The 18,643-nt window shown below is 40.2% G+C and overlaps 1 protein-coding gene across 1 annotated transcript in view; it reads right to left on the bottom strand.

The window, feature by feature from the left end:
- LOC126093250 (serine/threonine-protein phosphatase 6 regulatory ankyrin repeat subunit C-like) overlaps positions 1–18,643 on the bottom strand; it is a 289,268-nt gene that overhangs the window by 53,041 nt on the left and 217,584 nt on the right. Inside the window, exons 12-13 of the mRNA XM_049908709.1 lie at positions 17,320–17,418; positions 10,375–10,917 (exon numbers count right to left, since the gene is read on the bottom strand). Of these exons, the coding sequence (XP_049764666.1) occupies positions 10,375–10,917; positions 17,320–17,418 (642 nt within the window). The remainder of the gene's footprint in view (positions 1–10,374; positions 10,918–17,319; positions 17,419–18,643) is intronic.

Genomic DNA, 18,643 nt, shown 5'->3' with positions numbered 1-18,643 from the left:
TATATTTAGCGAAATATTTCCTGTGTGCAATTTGTTCATAAGTGAGTAAAGTTTTCATGTATGGTATTGTGGTACTTAGTAAAAAGACACTCTGGAAACTTTAAGCTCAATATCATATTACACATGAATTACAAAAGAAATAAGAGAATTATTAGTTTATAATGTAAATCCTATCAGTGACAGTCTTAAGGGGGTGAAGTGACTTGTAATGCTCAAATAAGTAGCTGTGATTCCAAAGTGGATATTAGTTTTAAGGAAAGGAAAGAAAATCTGGGTACGGTTTGGGAACAACTGAACTTACACTTCAGGAATTAGTACAGAAAAGTGGTCAGTCAAGGAGGAGAAAGCTTATTTTAAAGAGGAACTATCAGTAATGACAGATAAGAATATGGAAAAACATTATGAGCACATTTTAGAATCCAAACTAGATAAAGAAGCAATGAATCATAACATAGAACAATTGGCAATAGATATAAGTTCTATAAGGGATGAGTCAAGAGATGAACTTGACAAATGGGTTAGGGAGGTTCATCAGTGTGTTGATATACAGTTAAGCAACTTCAGAAAGTCCTGAATGTTTTGTGGTAATGGTTCAAAATAAACAGGAGGTGATACAGAAAAATAACATAATAAGACTGGGTGATACTGTAGAGGATTTGCTAGGACAAACTGATGACCTTAAATCACAAGTGGACACAGATTATAGAGAGTTGTAAAAAAGAAAAAAAGAAAAGTGGAGAACTTATTTATTACGAGGAGCCACAAGGCTAAATAAGGGCAACCCACAAAGAGGGAAAGGGTACAATTGAAAGTTAAGTTGTTTTGATAGCGGGGAGAGTTTTGGTAAAAGAAACCGGGGTGAAGCACACTGTTAGCCCCCAAGACAGTAACATGGGTGGTTTATTCCAGGAGATTTCTAGAAAACAGTTACTTGGATACTAGCAAAGCCTCAGCTGGTTCCCTAAAGGAAATGAGTGGAGGGTATAGAGTGAGCTCGATGGTCAAAGAAGGTACAATCCTTTAAGGCAGGGAATGCAGTGCATCCACCAAAGTCGAAATTTTGACTGGAAAATACAAAGGACAGAGACTATTTATCCACAGAATACCACTGATCTCTACTGAACTGCTATTTTAGGAAAAAAATATATTGTTAAGTCTTTCACAGTTCTACACTGCAAGTCATATTGACTGCATGACTATCTGCATAATACTTGTAATTAAGAAGTTACATTCAAAGTGTTTGCTGTTCTGTATCATGATAGTGACTTGTCTTGTAATAATAAAAAGTAGACTGCAGTTACAAAAATGTTAACGTTTTGTCCAGACAATGTAACATTCTGAGAGAATTGCTCAGTTTTGGTTGGTAAAAGGGAGAAATATATTATTAAAAAGATTTGTTTCATAGTTTGTAATTGAGACTGGAGTGTGTGTTAGTTGAGTATGAATGAGTTAAAGCTATGTTTAGCTAATTAATCATTATCAATTAATGAAGGCCACTGGGAAGATGGAAAGAGAGACGTATATGGCATCCTAACTTGAGAAGAATTATGTTGATTTTGTTGTGGTCTTCAGTTCAGAGACTGGTTTGATGCAGCTCTCCATGCTACTCTTCCCTGTGCAAGCTTCTTGATCTCCCAATACCTACTGCAACCTACATCCTTCGGAATCTGTTTAGTGTGTTCATCTCTTGGTCTCCCTCTACGACTTTTACCCTCCATGCTGCCCTCCAATACTAAACTGGTGATCCCTTGATGCCTCAGAATATGCCCTACCAACTGATCCCTTCTTCCAGTCAAGTTGTGCCACAAATTTCTCTTCTCTCCAATTCTATTCGATACCTCCTCATTAATTATGTGATCTACCCATCTAATCTTCAGCATTCTTCTGTAACACCACATTTCAAAAGCTTCTATTCTCTTCTTGACCAAACTATTTATCGTCCATGGAGAGCATATTTGCACCAATGTGAGGGCTAACAATGAAGGCTTTCATGACTGGATGTTTCAGCTGCCAAGAATTCTTCCGGTTTGTATAGCCGTAGTCCATGGAACTCTTCTATCCCTGAGGTTTCATCCAAAGCTACGTTGGACCTTCGAAGATGTCCAACGTAGCTTCGGATGAAATGTCAGGGATGGAAAAGTTCCATGGACCACGGGCATACAACCCAAAAGAATTCTCAGCAGCTAACATATTGTTGAATTGACCATTTGCAGAAGTGTACATATGCAGGAAAACCAGTTGCTGAATGTCCCTACACACACTGGGCATGGTACAGATGCTGCAAGTTCTCATATAGCACATTCTGGACAGTCAAATAGCAATATTACTTGTTGCAGCTAATTGTCTTACACTGACACTAGATTTATCAACAACTACATGGAGATGGTCCTCCTACAGTTGAGATGCCCTTGTCCTTCTAGGCCTCCACCACTCATAAGTAGTGAGCTAAAATGTCCCATGCTCGCTAGGATGATTATCAATTGCTTCAAATGTCTCCTTGTCATGGCTCTGTCTTTCTGGAAGTACCTCCCAATACAAAGGTCGAGCACTATAGCCATAACCACCTGTTAATCCATACAGCGAATGGGCATCTGCCAACTCCACATTTGAATACACTTAATTTGCATTGTACTTAATGACCACCTGTGACACTACATGGTTAATGTTAGTAGAGCAGTGAAACTGACTGCATGTCAACACAAGCAATGATGTGTAACAATATCATAAAAAGGAAAGTTGCTACTTACCATGTTGGTGAGTCACAGATAGCCACAACAAGAAGACTCTCACAATAAAAGCTTTCGACCTTTGGCCTTCATCAACAATAGATCACACACACACAGACAAACACACACTCTCTCTCTCTCTCTCTCTCTCTCTCTCTCTCTCTCTCACTCACTCACTCACTCACTCACGGAAATGCAACTCACGCACACGACTGTAGTCTCAGGCAATTGAAACCACACTGCGTACTTTAGCACCAATGCATGATAAGAGTGGCAACTGGGTGGGGGTGAGGAGGAGGCTAGGGTGGGGAGGGGGAGGGATAGTATGGTGGGGGTGGCAGACAGTGAAGCACTGTAGGTTAGATGGTGGGCAGGGGAGAGATGGGGAAGGGGGAGGGGGCGGAAGTAGTGGAAAAGAAGAGAAATAAAAAGACCGGGTGTGATGGTAGAATGATGGCTGTGCAGTGCTGGAATGGGAACAGGGAAGGGACTGGATGGGTGAGGACAGTGACAAGGCCAGGAGGGTTACAGGAATGTAGGATGTATTGCAGGGATAGTTCCCATCTGCAGAATTCAGAAAAGCTGGTGTTCGTGGGAAGGATCCATATGGCACACGCTGTGAAGCAGTCATTGAAATGAAGGATATCATGTTTGGTAGCATACTCAGCAACAGGTTGGTCCAATTGTTTCTTGGCCACAGTTTGTTGGTGACCACTCATTCGGACAGGCAGCTTGTTGGTTTTCATGCCTACATAGAATGCAGCACACTGGTTGATCTGGTTGTAGATTACATGACTGGTTTCACAGGTAGCCCTCCCTTCGCTGGGATAGGTGATGTTAGTGACTGTACTGAGGTCTTGCATCTAGGTCTATTACAGGGGTATGAGCCATGAGGTAAGGGATCGGGAGCAGGGCTTGTGTAAGGATGGATGAGTATATTGTGTAGGTTCGGTGGACAGCTGAATATCACTGTGGGAGGGGGGAATGATAGTGGGCAGGACATTTCTCATTTCAGAGCACACCGAGAGGTAATCATAACTCTGGCGGAGAATGTAATTCAGTTGCTCCAGTTCTGGGTGGTGCTGAGTTATGAGGGAAGTGCTCCTCTTTGGCCAGACGGTGGGGCTTTGGGAGGTGGTGGGAGACTGGAAGGATAAGGCACAGGAGATATGTTTTTGTACAAGGTTGGGAGGATAATTACGGTCAGTGATGGCTTCAGTGAGACCCTCAATATATCTCGAGATGGACAGTTCGTCAATGCAGATGCGATGACCTCAGGTGGTTAGGCTGTACAGAAGGGACTTCTTGGTATGGAACTGGTGGCAGCTGTTGAAGTGGAGATATTGCTGTTGGTTAGTAGGTTTTATATGGATAGAGGTACTGATGTAGCCATCTTTGAGGTGGAGGTCAACATCTAGGAAGGTGGATTGTTCGGTTGAGTTGCACCAGGTGAAGCAAATGGGGGAGAAATTGTTGAGGCCCTGGAGGAACGTGGATAGTGTGTCCTCACCTTCGATCCACATAGCAAAGATGTCATCCATGAATGTCAATCAGGTGAGGGGTTTAGGATTCTGGGTGTTTAGGAAGGATCCCTCTAGATGACCCATGAATAGGTTGGCATAGGGTGGTGCCATGCGGGTGCCCATATCTGTACCCTGTATTTGTTTGTAGGTAATACCTTCAATGGAGAAGTAATTGTGGGTGAGGATATAGTTGTTCAGGGTGAGTAGGAAGGAGGTTGTTGGTTTGGAATCTGTTGGAAAGGTAGTGTTCAATAGCAGTAATGAGGCCTCATTGTGGCTGGTTACTGTGCTCGTACTGAGAGAATCTCTGCTCTTGTAGACCAACACCTTCAACATATTACCCATAACCTACCCTCCTATATAAAAGATACCAACTATTTCCTTTGAGGACTTTACATACCATAATCATTCTACCAACCCTGTACAAAAACAGATCTCCCATGCCTTATCTTTCCAGTCACCCACCACCTACCAAAATCCTACCGTCTGGCTACAGAAGAGGATTCCCCTCATAACTCGGTACCACCCAGGACTGAAGCAACTGAATCACATCCCCTGCCGCAGTTTCAACCACCTCTCGTCATGCCCTGAAATGAGAAATGTCCTGCCCACTATCCTTCCCACCCCTCCCACAGTGGTATTCTGCCGTCCACTAAACCTACACAGTATACTCATCCATCCTTACACAAGCCCTGCTCCCAGTCCCTTACCTCATGCAAGACCTGTCCAATACATCCTCCCAACACCACCTACTCCAGTATGGTCAATAACATCACCTATCCCATCAGAGGCAGGGCTACCTGTGAAACCAGTCATGTAATCTACAAGCTAAGCTCAGCCACTGTGCTGCATTCTATGTAGGCATGACAACCAACAAGCTGTCTGTCCAAATGAATGGCCACCGACAAACTGAGGCCAAGAAACAATTGGACCACCCTGTTGCTGAACACTCTACCAAACATGATATCCTTCATTTCAATGACTGCTTCACAGCCTGTGCCATGTGGACATGTGGATCCTTCCCACCAACACCAGCTTTTCTGAATTGTGCAGGTGAGAACTTTCCCTACAATACATCTTATGTTCAAATAACCCTCCTGGCCTCAAACTCCTCTAGTCATTGTCCTCACCCATCCAGTCCCTTCCCTGTTTCCATTCCAGCACAACACAGCCATCCTTCCACCATCACACCCAGTCTTTTTATTTCTCTCCGTTTCCACCACTTCCTCCCCCCCCCCCCTCTCCCCTGCCCACTGTCTAACCTGTAGCACTTCACTGTCTGCCACCCTTACCATACTAACCCTCCTCCTCCCTGCCCCAGCCTCCTCCTTACCCCCACCCAGTCACCACTGCCATCATGCACTGGTGCTGCTGCTCACAGTGTGGTTTCAATTGCCTGAGACTGCAGTCGTGTGTTTGTGTTGTGTTTCCATGTGTGTGTGTGTGTGTTTTTCTATTGTCTATTGTTAACGAAGGCCAATGGTCAATAGCTTTAATTTTGAGAGTATTTTCATAATATTGTTACATTTGATCCTGGATTTTCCATTGTTTGATTCAAGCAATGAAGTGTGTCACATGTCAACATTACCTTCATTCAACTGGAACAACAAACACTGGCCGTAACCCTACGAGTTATAACGTACTGTAAATTCTAAACAAACAAAACCCAGAGGGTATTTTGAAAATTTCATGTAAGAAAATGTTTCAGGTAATGCTGTTTTTTTTCTGTTTCTGTGTGTTTGCCATTATTAATGTGATTATGAAGAGAAGTAAAAGATGAACTCTAATATCAACCCATGTCCACATAACACATTTTATTAACAACAACACGAAAAGGATAGATTGCTACTCTCTGTGTAGAGAAGGCACTGGGTTGCAGACATGTACAATGGAAAAGACAGCTAAAATATTAAGCTTTCAGAAGAAGGCCTTCTCCCAAAATAGAAAACACACACTCGTTCACACAAGCACAACTGTGACATTCTGTTTTGGAAGAAGGACTTCGTCTGAATGTTTAATATTTTAGCAGTCTTTTTCATTGTGCCTGTCAATGACTCAGTGCCTCGTCTATGCAGTGAGTAGTAATCTATCCTTTCCATAATGTCATTCCATCTGGGACTTACCCTCATTTGAATTTAACATATTTTATTCCTCTCCATGTGAGGAATGTTTCCTGAAAGTTTGGTCCAGCTTCACATTATACCCTGTATGTATGAAAACACTTTGAACCTATTATTTCACTTTGACTTTGAAGGAATTAGTGTGTATGAAGAAATTAAGAAAATTTTTTGTAAAGTAAAAACTGGCAATGTAAGAGTGTAAAATCTTGAGAGCTGGTTAGGTAACAAAAAGGAAAAATGTGCTCTCTTTCCTCAAGTTACAATACAATGAGTGTCTACGCTCCTAACATATTATGGCAACTAAGTTGGAATTAATAGTGATGAGGTACAATGCATTATTAGGATGTAATGAGGATTTTTGTGAATAATGATGCAGGATGATACTAATGATGATGATGATAATGATGATGATGATGATGATGATGATGATAATGATGATGATGATGATGATGAGGATGATGACAGTGATTATGTATTAGGGATTATTTGTGAGAAGTAATGACTTCTGTGAGTAGTAGTATGATGAAGTTATGGTTAGGGCTCTGCTATCTTGTAATAGAGTACTAAAATATATACATGAAATCAGTAGCAAAATGTTTAAATGTGAATAAAATTATGAAAGTTGTTAAATTTATTGTATTTTGTAAACTTGATTCTAAGTAAAAACAAGCGAAATAACACTCCAATGAAAAAATAAATAAAGAAAGATGCACCATGAAGGAATTGTCTGAATGGGATGGAAATCAATAGATGTGAATTACATGTACAGACCAACAAATGATTACAATTTCAGAAAAACTGGATTATTTATGCAAGAGAAAGAGCTTCACAAATTGAGCAAGTCAGTAATGTGTTAGTCCGCATCTGACCCTTATGCAAGCAAGTTATTCAGTTTGGTACTGACTGATACAGTTGTTGGATGTCCTTCTTAGGGATATCATGCCAAACTCTGTCCAAGTGGTGTGCTAGATTGTCAAATCCGAAGTTAGCTGAAGGGCCCTGCCCATAATGCTTCAAACATTCTCAATTGAGGAGAGACTCGGCCACCTTGTTGGCCAAGGAAGAGTTTGGTAAGCATGAAAACAAGCAGCAGAAACTCTCATCCAGTATGGGCGGGCTTTATCTTGCTGAAATGTAAGTCCAGGATGGCTTGCCATGAAGGGCAAGAAAACGGAGCATAGAATAATGTGGACATCTCCAGCAGTGTATACACTGGTTGTCAGGTTTCAGTTTGAATTGGGACTCATCACTGAAGACAATTCTACTCAAGTCAATAAGATTGCAGGCCAAATACTTTAATCTAAGTTAATTCTTTCATCGGGTATGTAAAAGCTCAATTAATCAGCATGGTGACTTTCTTAGTGCCTCTTAACAAGTTGTAAAAAATGTATCCAATGAAACCAGAATTTTGCTTTCACCCCAAGCACATAGTGATGGCCACACAGAAACCTCAACGAAGTTTACACTTGGTCAATAAGCAATAAAGTGACATTGAAAATAAAGATTTTCAAATCGAAAAGGAAAAATGACACTGTTAAATTAAATAATGATGACACCTCTATAGACTGCATAATTAACACAAAATATCTAGGAATGAATATTGATTCTCAGCTGAAATGGCATCAACACACAAAGATATTTGCAAACAGAATGTCATAAGCATTACACGATTTGATTGCTCTCATCAGCGTATAACAGCCAGTGTCTTTAAGTTCCATATTATTCATACACACACTCAGTTCTTAGCTAAAAAATTCTTTTCCAGGGAATAGATGCACAGAATACGAACACAGTTTTAAAACCACAAGAAAGAGCCAAAAATAGTGTTCTTGAAGTCTTTTGTGGTGGCACACTTCAGTAATATTGGAAGCTTAGTCATGATCCAACACAGACCATTGCAGAAAGACAAGGAAGTTAATAAAGGACTCTAGCATGCCATAAGAAGTGATGAAGAAATTAATGCCTCATGCCACCAGACATCCCAGGCTTTAGGCATCACCAAAGATACACGAGGAAAATATTCCTTTGAGGCCTACAGCTAGTGCAATCAGTTCAACTGCCTTCAGACTGGCAAAACATCTGGCATGCCTATTAGCACCCAAACTGGGACATCATGTTGCTAACTCACTGTCATTCATTGTGGCTCTCAAGAAAATAAAGAAAGGCCAAAATGACGTACTGATCAGTCTGGACTTTTTGTCACTTTTTGTGAGAGTGCCAGTACAAGACATGCTGGATATTGTCAAGCCTTTCTGCCATGCCTTAAAAACAATGTACTTTATGCACTGCAACGAATATTATGAGATGACTGATGGCACAGCCAGGGGATCTCCACCATTTCCGGCTGTCACCAACTTTTCCATGGAGCACTATGGGGGGCAAGCCCTGAACTCTGCGAGGTTGTGACCATCTTGCTTTCTATGGAATGTTGACAACCTCTTCTTGATGTGGCCTCTGGTGAAAATACACTGCAGCAGTTCATCAACTACATGAATGGTGACCATCCCAAAGTTAAATTTACCGTTGAGTTGGAGATGGATGGAAAGCTACAATACCTGGGTGTTTTAGTTGAGTGGAAGGAAGGAGGCTGGCTCAATCATTTAGTGTACAGGAAATCTATGCACATGGGCCAGTACTTAAATGCCAACAGTTTTCACCACCTTGTACATAAGGAAGCAGTACTGAACACATTAGTACACAGGGCAAAGATTATTTCTGACAACAACCATCCAGAGTCTGAATTTCAGTATTTGAAGTGCATGTTGAGAGGAAATGGTTACAGTATGAGAAAAATTGCTAAAGCTTTCAAGTGCTACCAATGAAAGATGCCTTGTGAATCGGCGGAAGACGACAAGCCAGCTGCATTCCTTCCATACTGTGGAGCAACTACTAGCAAGATTGAGCACATGCTTAAGAGACATAGAGTGAGACCAGTGTACTGGCCCACCTCCAAAATAAGAGATATGTTATGCCTTGTTAAAGACAACAAAGGTCTTTGTGTTCTTTTTTGAATGGTGTGCCCTATGAATGTGGTAGTATTCACATAGGTCAAATCATTCACAATGTTGCTGGGCATTGTGCAGAGCATTCATGACGTATCAAAGAAACAGAAATTGAGAAGTCAGTCATGGTTGAACATTACCTAGAAAACAGGCATAAAATACAATTTGAAAAAAAAAAGAGTGTCAGCTCACAGAACATCAAACTGGGATTCTGTTATCAAAGAAGCAGCCAAAATTAGAGTAAACAGTAACAGTTTTAACAGAGATCATGGCTACATACTTAGTACAGCATGGGACCAGGCTCTGGACATTGAGCAAAAGCATAGATGTAGGCTTGACACTTGTAGGGATGCAGCAGTGGCAGTTTCAAGCGTGGCTTCAGCCACTTGCGCCATGTGACATCACTCGGTACCACGTGGAACGGAGATGCTACGAGCTGCCCAACTTGCCTTCTGCGTATGCATCTCTCCAGCCCTCTCTGGAAGGTTTCAGAAGCTTCCATTACATCTATATAACACCTTGCAGCCCCCCATAGTCAGTGATTTCAACCCCTGATGATGATGATGGAGAGAACTATTGAAAGCTCAAGTGTTTTATTCAAAATGACGTGGCTTATAAGCTTTATGATAAATTGGAAATCTTCTTGTATAACCCAGTCGGCTGGGTTCCACATGACTTCCTTTTACACTGCATATGACTGATGTGGTTTTGTCTGCCCAAGCCATCACAGCTCTTAACAACATATTATAATTACACACACAAGAGAGGAATTCTGAATGTAAAACCCAAACTTCACAGTAAGATCCACCAGTTCATGTTAGCTGTAATGTTGTTGCCCTTTCTATTTATGGTTTTTATAGACATATTTCCATTTCCAAAACGAAATGTGTTTTGTGATGTTATTCTGAATGGGCCTACTGACTTTTGCACTACATAACTACAGCTGATTGTACCACATAATTTGTCCCTGTGCTTTATAATAATACCTATACTTCATTCTTACCATCGCATTCCCATGGCTGGCTGTGATATGCAAAGGTTCCTTCCCCTGGTTGTCTTTTACACGAGGATTTGCTCCTGCTTCCAATAGAATCCTCACACAACAATCATTTCTATGAACCGCCAATTGTAGAGCTGTCTGTCCTTGTTCATCCTGGTGATCTACTGGGACCAGATTCTTTTCAAGTATGTATCTCACAATGCTATAGCTATCGGATATAGCTTCGTTACCATAATATTGATTACTGATAACTTTTTTAATAGCACAATGTAGAAAACTGCTACCTGTTTTACCACATTCTGCTAATGCCTTGTTCTTTTGTAATATAAGGTCAACGATATAGGTATCAGCAATCTCAAATGCTGTATGTAAGATGGTTTTCCCATTTTTATCCACATTACCACTGTCCAGTAGAAATGTGTGTTCTCTTATAAGAAGATAAATGAGTCTGCTATTACAGTTTTCAAATGCCACATGTAAGACTGACTTTCCATTTTTATCTCTCACAGTCAAATCTGCTCCAGCCTCAATCAGCAACTTTGGAACCTACAAAAACAGAAAACACTATTTCAGAAGATGATATCAATTAATGTCAGAAACTTGTGAAACATAATTGCATATGAGTATTTATTGAGGTAATAGATTACAGCAGATGCATTTTTGTGTTCCATAGGTCTATAGTGAGGAGATCTTCAAGGATGTAGGATATGTCATAAAATAATAATACATATTTACAAATTTACATATTTACAAAAAAATGATATGTCAATATCTCTTCCACAGACCGCTGTAGGATATGCCAAAATATCTTAAATATACAGGATGTCCCACTCAAACCTCCCTAATTTCAAAGACCCAGTTGGAAAAAAAATTGTAGAGCATCTCAAAGAGTTTATTTATTTATCATCAATACACCTCTACATGTGAACCATTTGTAGCACGAAGAATATTGAGTCTATATTCACTTTCTTGCCAAATTATTTGTAACATTTCCTCTGTTATTGTTGCAAACGCATAAGTGATAAGATGTCGCAATGTAGGAATATCGTCCACTTTGGTCACATACACGCGGTCCTTTACGAATCCCCACATGAAGAAATCAAGTGGCATAATTTCAGGTGAACATGGTGGCCAGGCAATGGGTCCTTTGCATCTGATCCAATGATTGGGAAATTTCCTGTCTGGGAACTTGCGGACAGCCGTTGATCAATGCTGTGGAGCTCCATCTTGTTGAAAAATGATGTTGGGTTGCAAATCTTGTATCTGAGGGTATACAAACTGCTCCAACATGCCCAGATACATTGACCCATACACTGTTTGTTCCGCAAAGAAGAATGGTCAAACAATCCTGTAGTGCATTAGCCCACACCAGATGTTTAGTTTAAGGCTATCAAGAACATGTTCAATGACAATGTGCAGATTTTGTGAACCCCAAACCTGAACATTATGCCTATTAACCCTTCCTGATAGATGAAAGGTTGCCTCATCTGAGAATAAACATCTTTGCAGGAAGCTGGCATCCATATCAATACGCTGCAGCATATCCATAGCAAATTGTTATTGGTGTGGTTTGTCGTTTGGCATCAGATCTTGCAGAATTTGCACTTTGTAAGCACACATACGGAGATGCTGGTGAACTACATGATGCAGTATTGATTGAGGTACATCAAGTTGCCTAGATGCTTGATGAATTGACTTACTTGGGCTTCTGAGAAATGTTTGTTCGATGTCCTCCACTGTCTCTTTCGAAACTCCGTAATGTGCATCACTAGAATGTTTCAGAACACTTCCTGTTGCCAGAATCTTCCTATGCCATTCCTTAATTGTTTTCACATCAAATGGATCACATTTGTACATGCAATGATAATTTCTTTGCATAGCAATTGGCGATTTTGTTTCTGCAAACCACACTACTGCTTGCACACACTGCTGTGGAGTCACCATTTTCACTTCATGCAACCATGGTGCACTCTGGTGACAATGCTTGGCACTTGTGAAGCGGGAATATAAGTTCTTTGACATTCTCTACAATGTGGTGCATTTTTTCATTGTTGTATCTACTGTGGCTTTTCTCTCCTGGGTCCTTGAAATCAGGGGGGTTTGAGTAAACATGTAAATGTATGTAACAGTAAGATGCATATGATAATTTTTAGGCTATTCTAGGCTACCCACGCATCATCAAAGCAAAAATCAGTTTACAATACTTATTTGTATTGATCACATTACTGGAGTAGAGATTTGGATTCAGAACAGAACTTACCCAGAACTGCCAAAAGAGATGCAAAGGGAGCTTTACTAACAGACACAAATTTGGAAATAGGGATGAATCATGAGCTTTTGCACTGTTCCAGATTTCCTTCTCTTCTTTATTCTGACAAAGAAATTTTAGAAGAAATAGGGATGAATCATGAGCTCTTGCACTGTTTCAAATTTCCTTCTTTCCTTTATTCTGACAAAGAAATTTTAGAAGATTCTTAATGTGGCAAAGAGGTTGCAAGAAGATCAATAGAGGCCAACAACAGACTTGCAGGAAATGCACCGCCAACGCCCTCTCTGCTGCCAGTATTTAGACTGCTGCCACAGACTGGAGGGCCAATCTATTGTAGATCGGTGCAGCGAGTGAGTTCCATTCTGTCCTCAGTCGCAGCCCAGTGGGAGTCGCAGTAGTTTGTGTTATAGGAAGAGGATACCAGCCACAAAACAACATCCTCTCCTTGCTCCCTTGGTACAAGCCTTCACAGACAATGAAACGACATAAAAGATGGTGACAAGTATGATTCAGATGATTCAGAAGAAGAGTTTTCTTGCTTCTCTTGTTACTTAGCTTCCAGGGGTTCATTGCTAATTTCTTGTAGTGTTCTTGCATGTATTCCAGGAGGTGAGCCACAGAACTAATCAGATTTCTCTTTTCAGAGGCTTTGCTTGCTTTTTTGCTATAACATATTTGTGTGAACCATGGCTACCCTACCCCCTCCACTCCCTGCCCCCCCCACACATCAGCTGCAGTCAGCCAGTGGCTCTAACACAAGCTTTTCAGTTTCAGAACCAACAAATTGCTGCCTTACTAATGATAGTACAATTTCTGGCTGCACAATCAGCATCGGCCACACAACCCGGCCAGCTGACTGATAAGTCCAAAAAGTGCTACCAACCAGCATACCACCGTTCCAGCAATTTAACAACACAGAAGAGGAATGGCTCAAATACCTGACATAGTTTCAAGCTCATTGTGCAGTTCATCAAGTTCAAGGTACTGTGAAGCTACAATAATTTATTTCATTGCAGGGTCCCCAGAGCTCAGGTTAATACACAAACTATTCCCAACTGTGTCTCCTGATGAAGTTAGTTATGACAAAGTAATCACTTCATTAACTCAGTACTATGACCAGCAAGTTAAAGTAGCTGCCAGAACAGAAGTACTGTCAGTGATACACAGAACTAACAGGTGTGACTAGGAAGTGCAAATTTAAGTGTAGTTGTGGCAACTTTTAAAGTGACTTAATGATTAGGAATGCTATAACATTCAATGTCCCAGATAGTAAAATACGCGAACAGATCTTAAAGTACTCTGATCCATCACTTCCTCAAGTGTTGCAAATATTACAGCAATATGATTCAGGTGCCATAGGCCAGTAAGTTTTACCAGGCTCCAATTTGTCACGTCGAGTCACCCCTTGCTCACGACCGCAGGTAAACAGACCTGTGAACATAGTGAAGTCTTTCCCTAGACGTTTTGCTCACCATAAAAGACAGGATTGCCCATGACATAATGCAACATGTTACACATGTGGAAAAGAAGGCCATGTCCGCTCCCAGAAGAAACAGGCCTGTGCACATATAGTGAAGGCTGTGTTTTCCAAACATACAACAGGTTCTGACAAAACTAAGATTAAGGTTGTGCCTCTTTCTTGCTCTATTGCTGTGCAACGATGTTCTAACACACAGTTTGTCTTGTTATGCATTGTAGGCCATTGTGAGAACTTTCACATAGACACAGATACCTCAGTAACTTTACTTAATCATGCCATGTACAAACAGTTAGGCTCACCATGCCTTTCTAAATATAACAAGTGCCTCACTGCTTACAACAGACAGGAAATTCCAGTGCTTTGACAGTGTAGTTTGCCTGCCACTTACAAATCTCGTACCAGGACAGTGAATTTTACTGTGTTGAAATCAAAAGACAGTGAGAACATCTTTGCTTAGATGCCTTTGATTTATTTGGCCTTAGCATCCAAGACAATGTACTTTCCATATCGGCTTGTGATCCAAATGATAGTGTCGCTAGCATGCTTAAAGAATTTCCTGAACTACTTTCAGAAGGAATGGGAAAAGTAAATAACTTCATAACACATTATATTGAAAGACAGTGCACAACCTAAGTGTTTCCGAGCCCAACCCATTCCCATTGCTTTAAGAGAAAAGTAGCCAGTGAATTGAAAGAATTGCAAGGTATTGGTGTAATTTCTTCCATTCAAGCTAGTCAATTGACAGACTTAGTGCAGGATGTTACCTTCCTAAGATAGATTTGCATGATAACTACTTGTAAATTCCATTGGATGAAGAATCGCAGAAAGTAATGTCATAAATACACACTTAGGTCTTTTCAAGTATTTGCGTTTGCCCTTCGACAGTGTTTCCGCGCTGTTACTTGGAACAGCTGACTGCACAAGTGGCATTTTGTTCAAACTACCTTTACAATATTCTCATATCATGCCATACACTAGAGGAACACATTGCCAATTTGCAAACTCTTTTCGAGTACTGTCAGAAGCGGAACTCAAGTGACATCTCAAAAAGTGTGACTTTTTTCAAACTGAACTACAGTACTTCAGTCATGTGATAAACAGACAGGGTGTGCACCCCCTCCAATCTCATTTACTTGCAATCTGTGGCTTGACTGTTCCTTGCAATGTGTCTGAATTGCAATCAGTACTAGGCAAGATGACATACTACATTCGGTTCATACCAAAAGCCGCTCATATCGCAGGTCAATTGCAAAGCCTGTGTCACAAAAATGTACCTTTTGTGTGGACTAAGGACTGTCAAGACACATTTCAGAAACTCAAAAATTCCTTGCTTAGTGACAGATGTTTAGTACATTTTGACCCTGCCGAGATGATAGTTTTGCAAGTTGACACTTCTTCCTATAGAATCAGTACTGTGCTTTTGCACAGAATTGGTGAACAAGACAGACCTACTGCTTTTGCCTCAAAGTTGTTAACTCAAACTCAGTGAACTTATTCTCGAACAGAAAAACAGGCACTCATTATTGTGTATGTTGCAACAAAATTCCATCATTACCTGTATCGTCGCAAGTTCTATTTAGTGACAGATCACAAGCCTTTGCAGTCCTTGCTTCATCCATCAAAGCTGGTTCCTATATGCACTGCCCAAAATTTGCAACGCTGGGCTTTGTTGCTTTCACACTATGAGTATGAAATTGTGTACAGACCTACGGTAAAGCACATCAATGCAGAGGCCCTATCTTGCCTTTCGATTGGCCCAGACTCTGATTTTGATCCATCTGCCACATCTTGTTGCCAAATCAACGTGCAGGACTCTGAATTGATGGAATCTTTTCCCTGGCACTACAGAAACATTGCACAGACCATGGAAGCAGACCCAGACCTCAAGATTTTGTTGTATTATCTTTGCATGTCTTGGCCTCATTCACTGAACAGTATCCAGAACTCAGTTGTGAACCAACATTTTGCACGTTGACATAGCCTTTCAGTTCAACAGGGTGTGATTCCAGCTCAAAATGACAATGGACAATCCCCTGTGCTTATTCCCAAATTGTTGGAAAAGGATGTGTTGCAATTGCTTCACCAATGACATTGAAGAATTATTCGCACTAAACAGTTAGTGCACCAGCACTGTATTTGGCAGGGCAAGGATGCCCACATAGAACAGATGACACCACAGTTTTGCCCATACGCGGAGAAGCAATCCACTCCACCACAAACATTCTCAGCTTGACCTAAGACTCAAACACCATGGCAACAAGTGCACATAGACTTTGCAGAACTATTTTGGAACACTCGTTGGCTCATAGTGGCAGACTCTTTTAGCAAGGTTCCATTTGCAGTGCCTATGAACTCTACATCATCACATAGCACCACTCAAGCATTGTCATCCATATTTTGCATCAAATGTTTGCCAGAAGTACTTGTGTTGGACAATGGACCACAGTTCAATTCACATGATTTTGAACAGTGTTGTGAACACAATGGCATTACTGGTTTCTAGAATGAAAAGAGACTTGAAAAGAAAGCATCTTTCCAATGTTGCTGAGGTGAAGAAGAAAACATTGGAGGCACTGTCAAGCATCAGAAAATATGAATATAACAATGTTTCGGAAAAGAAAGAAAGAAAAAAAAAACAGAATAAAAAATTAGCCATGTGTATTAATGCAAGTGGAAAGTACTTTGAATGGGATAGAAGGTTTGTGATTAAAATGTGAATAAATAAGTTCTAAAAAATAGTTCGGATTCTTTTGGGTACCGCCTCATACATCAATATCTGCACCTATTTCCCGAACACCACTATGAAGTGCATGGCAGTGGATATGTTGCAACATTTAGTGTAATAGTGTTAACACTGTTAACATGTAGAGTAACTTAAACCAAGAATTTCAGGAATTCCAAATTAGTGATGAATAATGCAGCACTCAAGTACAAATCTGTCTATCACAAGTTCAGAGTTCTATATCCATTACAGAGGAACCTTATTTTCTTTTTGATAATGTGTTAAGATTTTTGAACAACAATACAAATTGCTGTCAATAATTGCAATTAAGTTAAAAAGTTGTAGAAGAAATTAAAACAGGAGAAGAAGTTTATAATTAATAATTACATCAGTTATTTGGATGAAAAACCATGAACTTAATGTACCATCAACAAATGCAGATACAAAAATCAACATGACAATTAGTAAACTACTTACCTCATCGTAAGTACTCCTACATTTCATGAAGATGGGAGTTCTACCATCAGCATCCACAGCATTAACATCAGCTCCTGCATCAATGAGAACCTTCATAATCTGCCAAAAAAATAAAAAATAAAGTTATACTCTGCCAATTATAAAACACTTTCATTTTAATATGATATGGAAAGTTCTGGCAGAATGTGTGTATGTGTTCTGATGAAGAACAAACATCATATGCCAAGCAAAAATGTTCCAGTTCTTCTTTATGTACATGTACACTGTTCACTGCCTCAATAGTCTTTTAAATATTTTATACAAACAATGGAAACTCCAGGTTGGAATATCAGCAGTATAATGAAAAGATAGACTGCTACTCACTGAAAAGATGACACACAGAGTTGCAGTTAGCTACAACAAAATGACAGTTACACACTAGCTTTCAGCCAAAGCCTTCTTGAGAAAAAGAAACACACATACATTCATTCACACAAGCATGCATACATGATCACCATCTTTGGCAGCTAGGAACAACATTCCGGTCGTCTTTATTGTGAGTAGCAATCTATCTTTTCCTTATATTGTAAATATTTTGTGCTTAAATCCTCTGGGTTTTCTTTTACTGTGGGGTATAAACTCTAAGCATAATGTTGGTATCTAATGTACTAGATTATATGATCAGTTTCTTCTATCTACTTCATACACAATTCGCATAACACAGATAAGCAGCTACACTTAACAAGCCCTGAAAGTGTCAAGATACTTATAAACCAATTTCAGTATCAAACTTAGCACCCAGGTCTCCGCACATATTAACTGTCCATGAACAAGAATTTAAATGTAGACTGTTAATAATTAATTACTCAAAAAGTAAGTCACAAACAGTATTTATGTACAGAAGTTCTCATGCTGATAACTTCTGTAAGGTTACAAGCCATAGGTTTTCTGTGTATAAACTGATCAGGGAGAGTGAAGGCTGTGTTGAGGAACACTTAGCTGATGAGGAAGCTGTCTGTATGATGTGAGATGTATGCCGGAAGGAAGGCTGGGCAGCCAAGCCATAGATGGCTATGCAGCTGCTTCCAATCAGGACAGTTGCTTAATCCACATTTTTCATACCAAAACATTTGGGCAGCAGATTAAAAAACTATTAAGTCACCGAAAAGGATCCTTTCTCCTATCAGTATCATATCAAGTGCGATATAAGCCAGTTGTGTTAAGAGCAGGTACACCAGCCAGACGGGCAGAAATTTTATACAAGATTTAAAGAACATTAAGACCTGGCCAATTCCACGTCAGCTCTCACAATGCATTTGACTGACAACCATTATCAGCTGCAGCG

The sequence above is a fragment of the Schistocerca cancellata genome, chromosome 1, assembly GCF_023864275.1.
Source record: "Schistocerca cancellata isolate TAMUIC-IGC-003103 chromosome 1, iqSchCanc2.1, whole genome shotgun sequence".
NCBI classification, from domain to species: domain Eukaryota; kingdom Metazoa; phylum Arthropoda; class Insecta; order Orthoptera; family Acrididae; genus Schistocerca; species Schistocerca cancellata.
The sequence above is the reverse complement of the archived record's forward strand: the minus strand, read 5'-3'. Positions and strand labels throughout refer to the sequence as shown.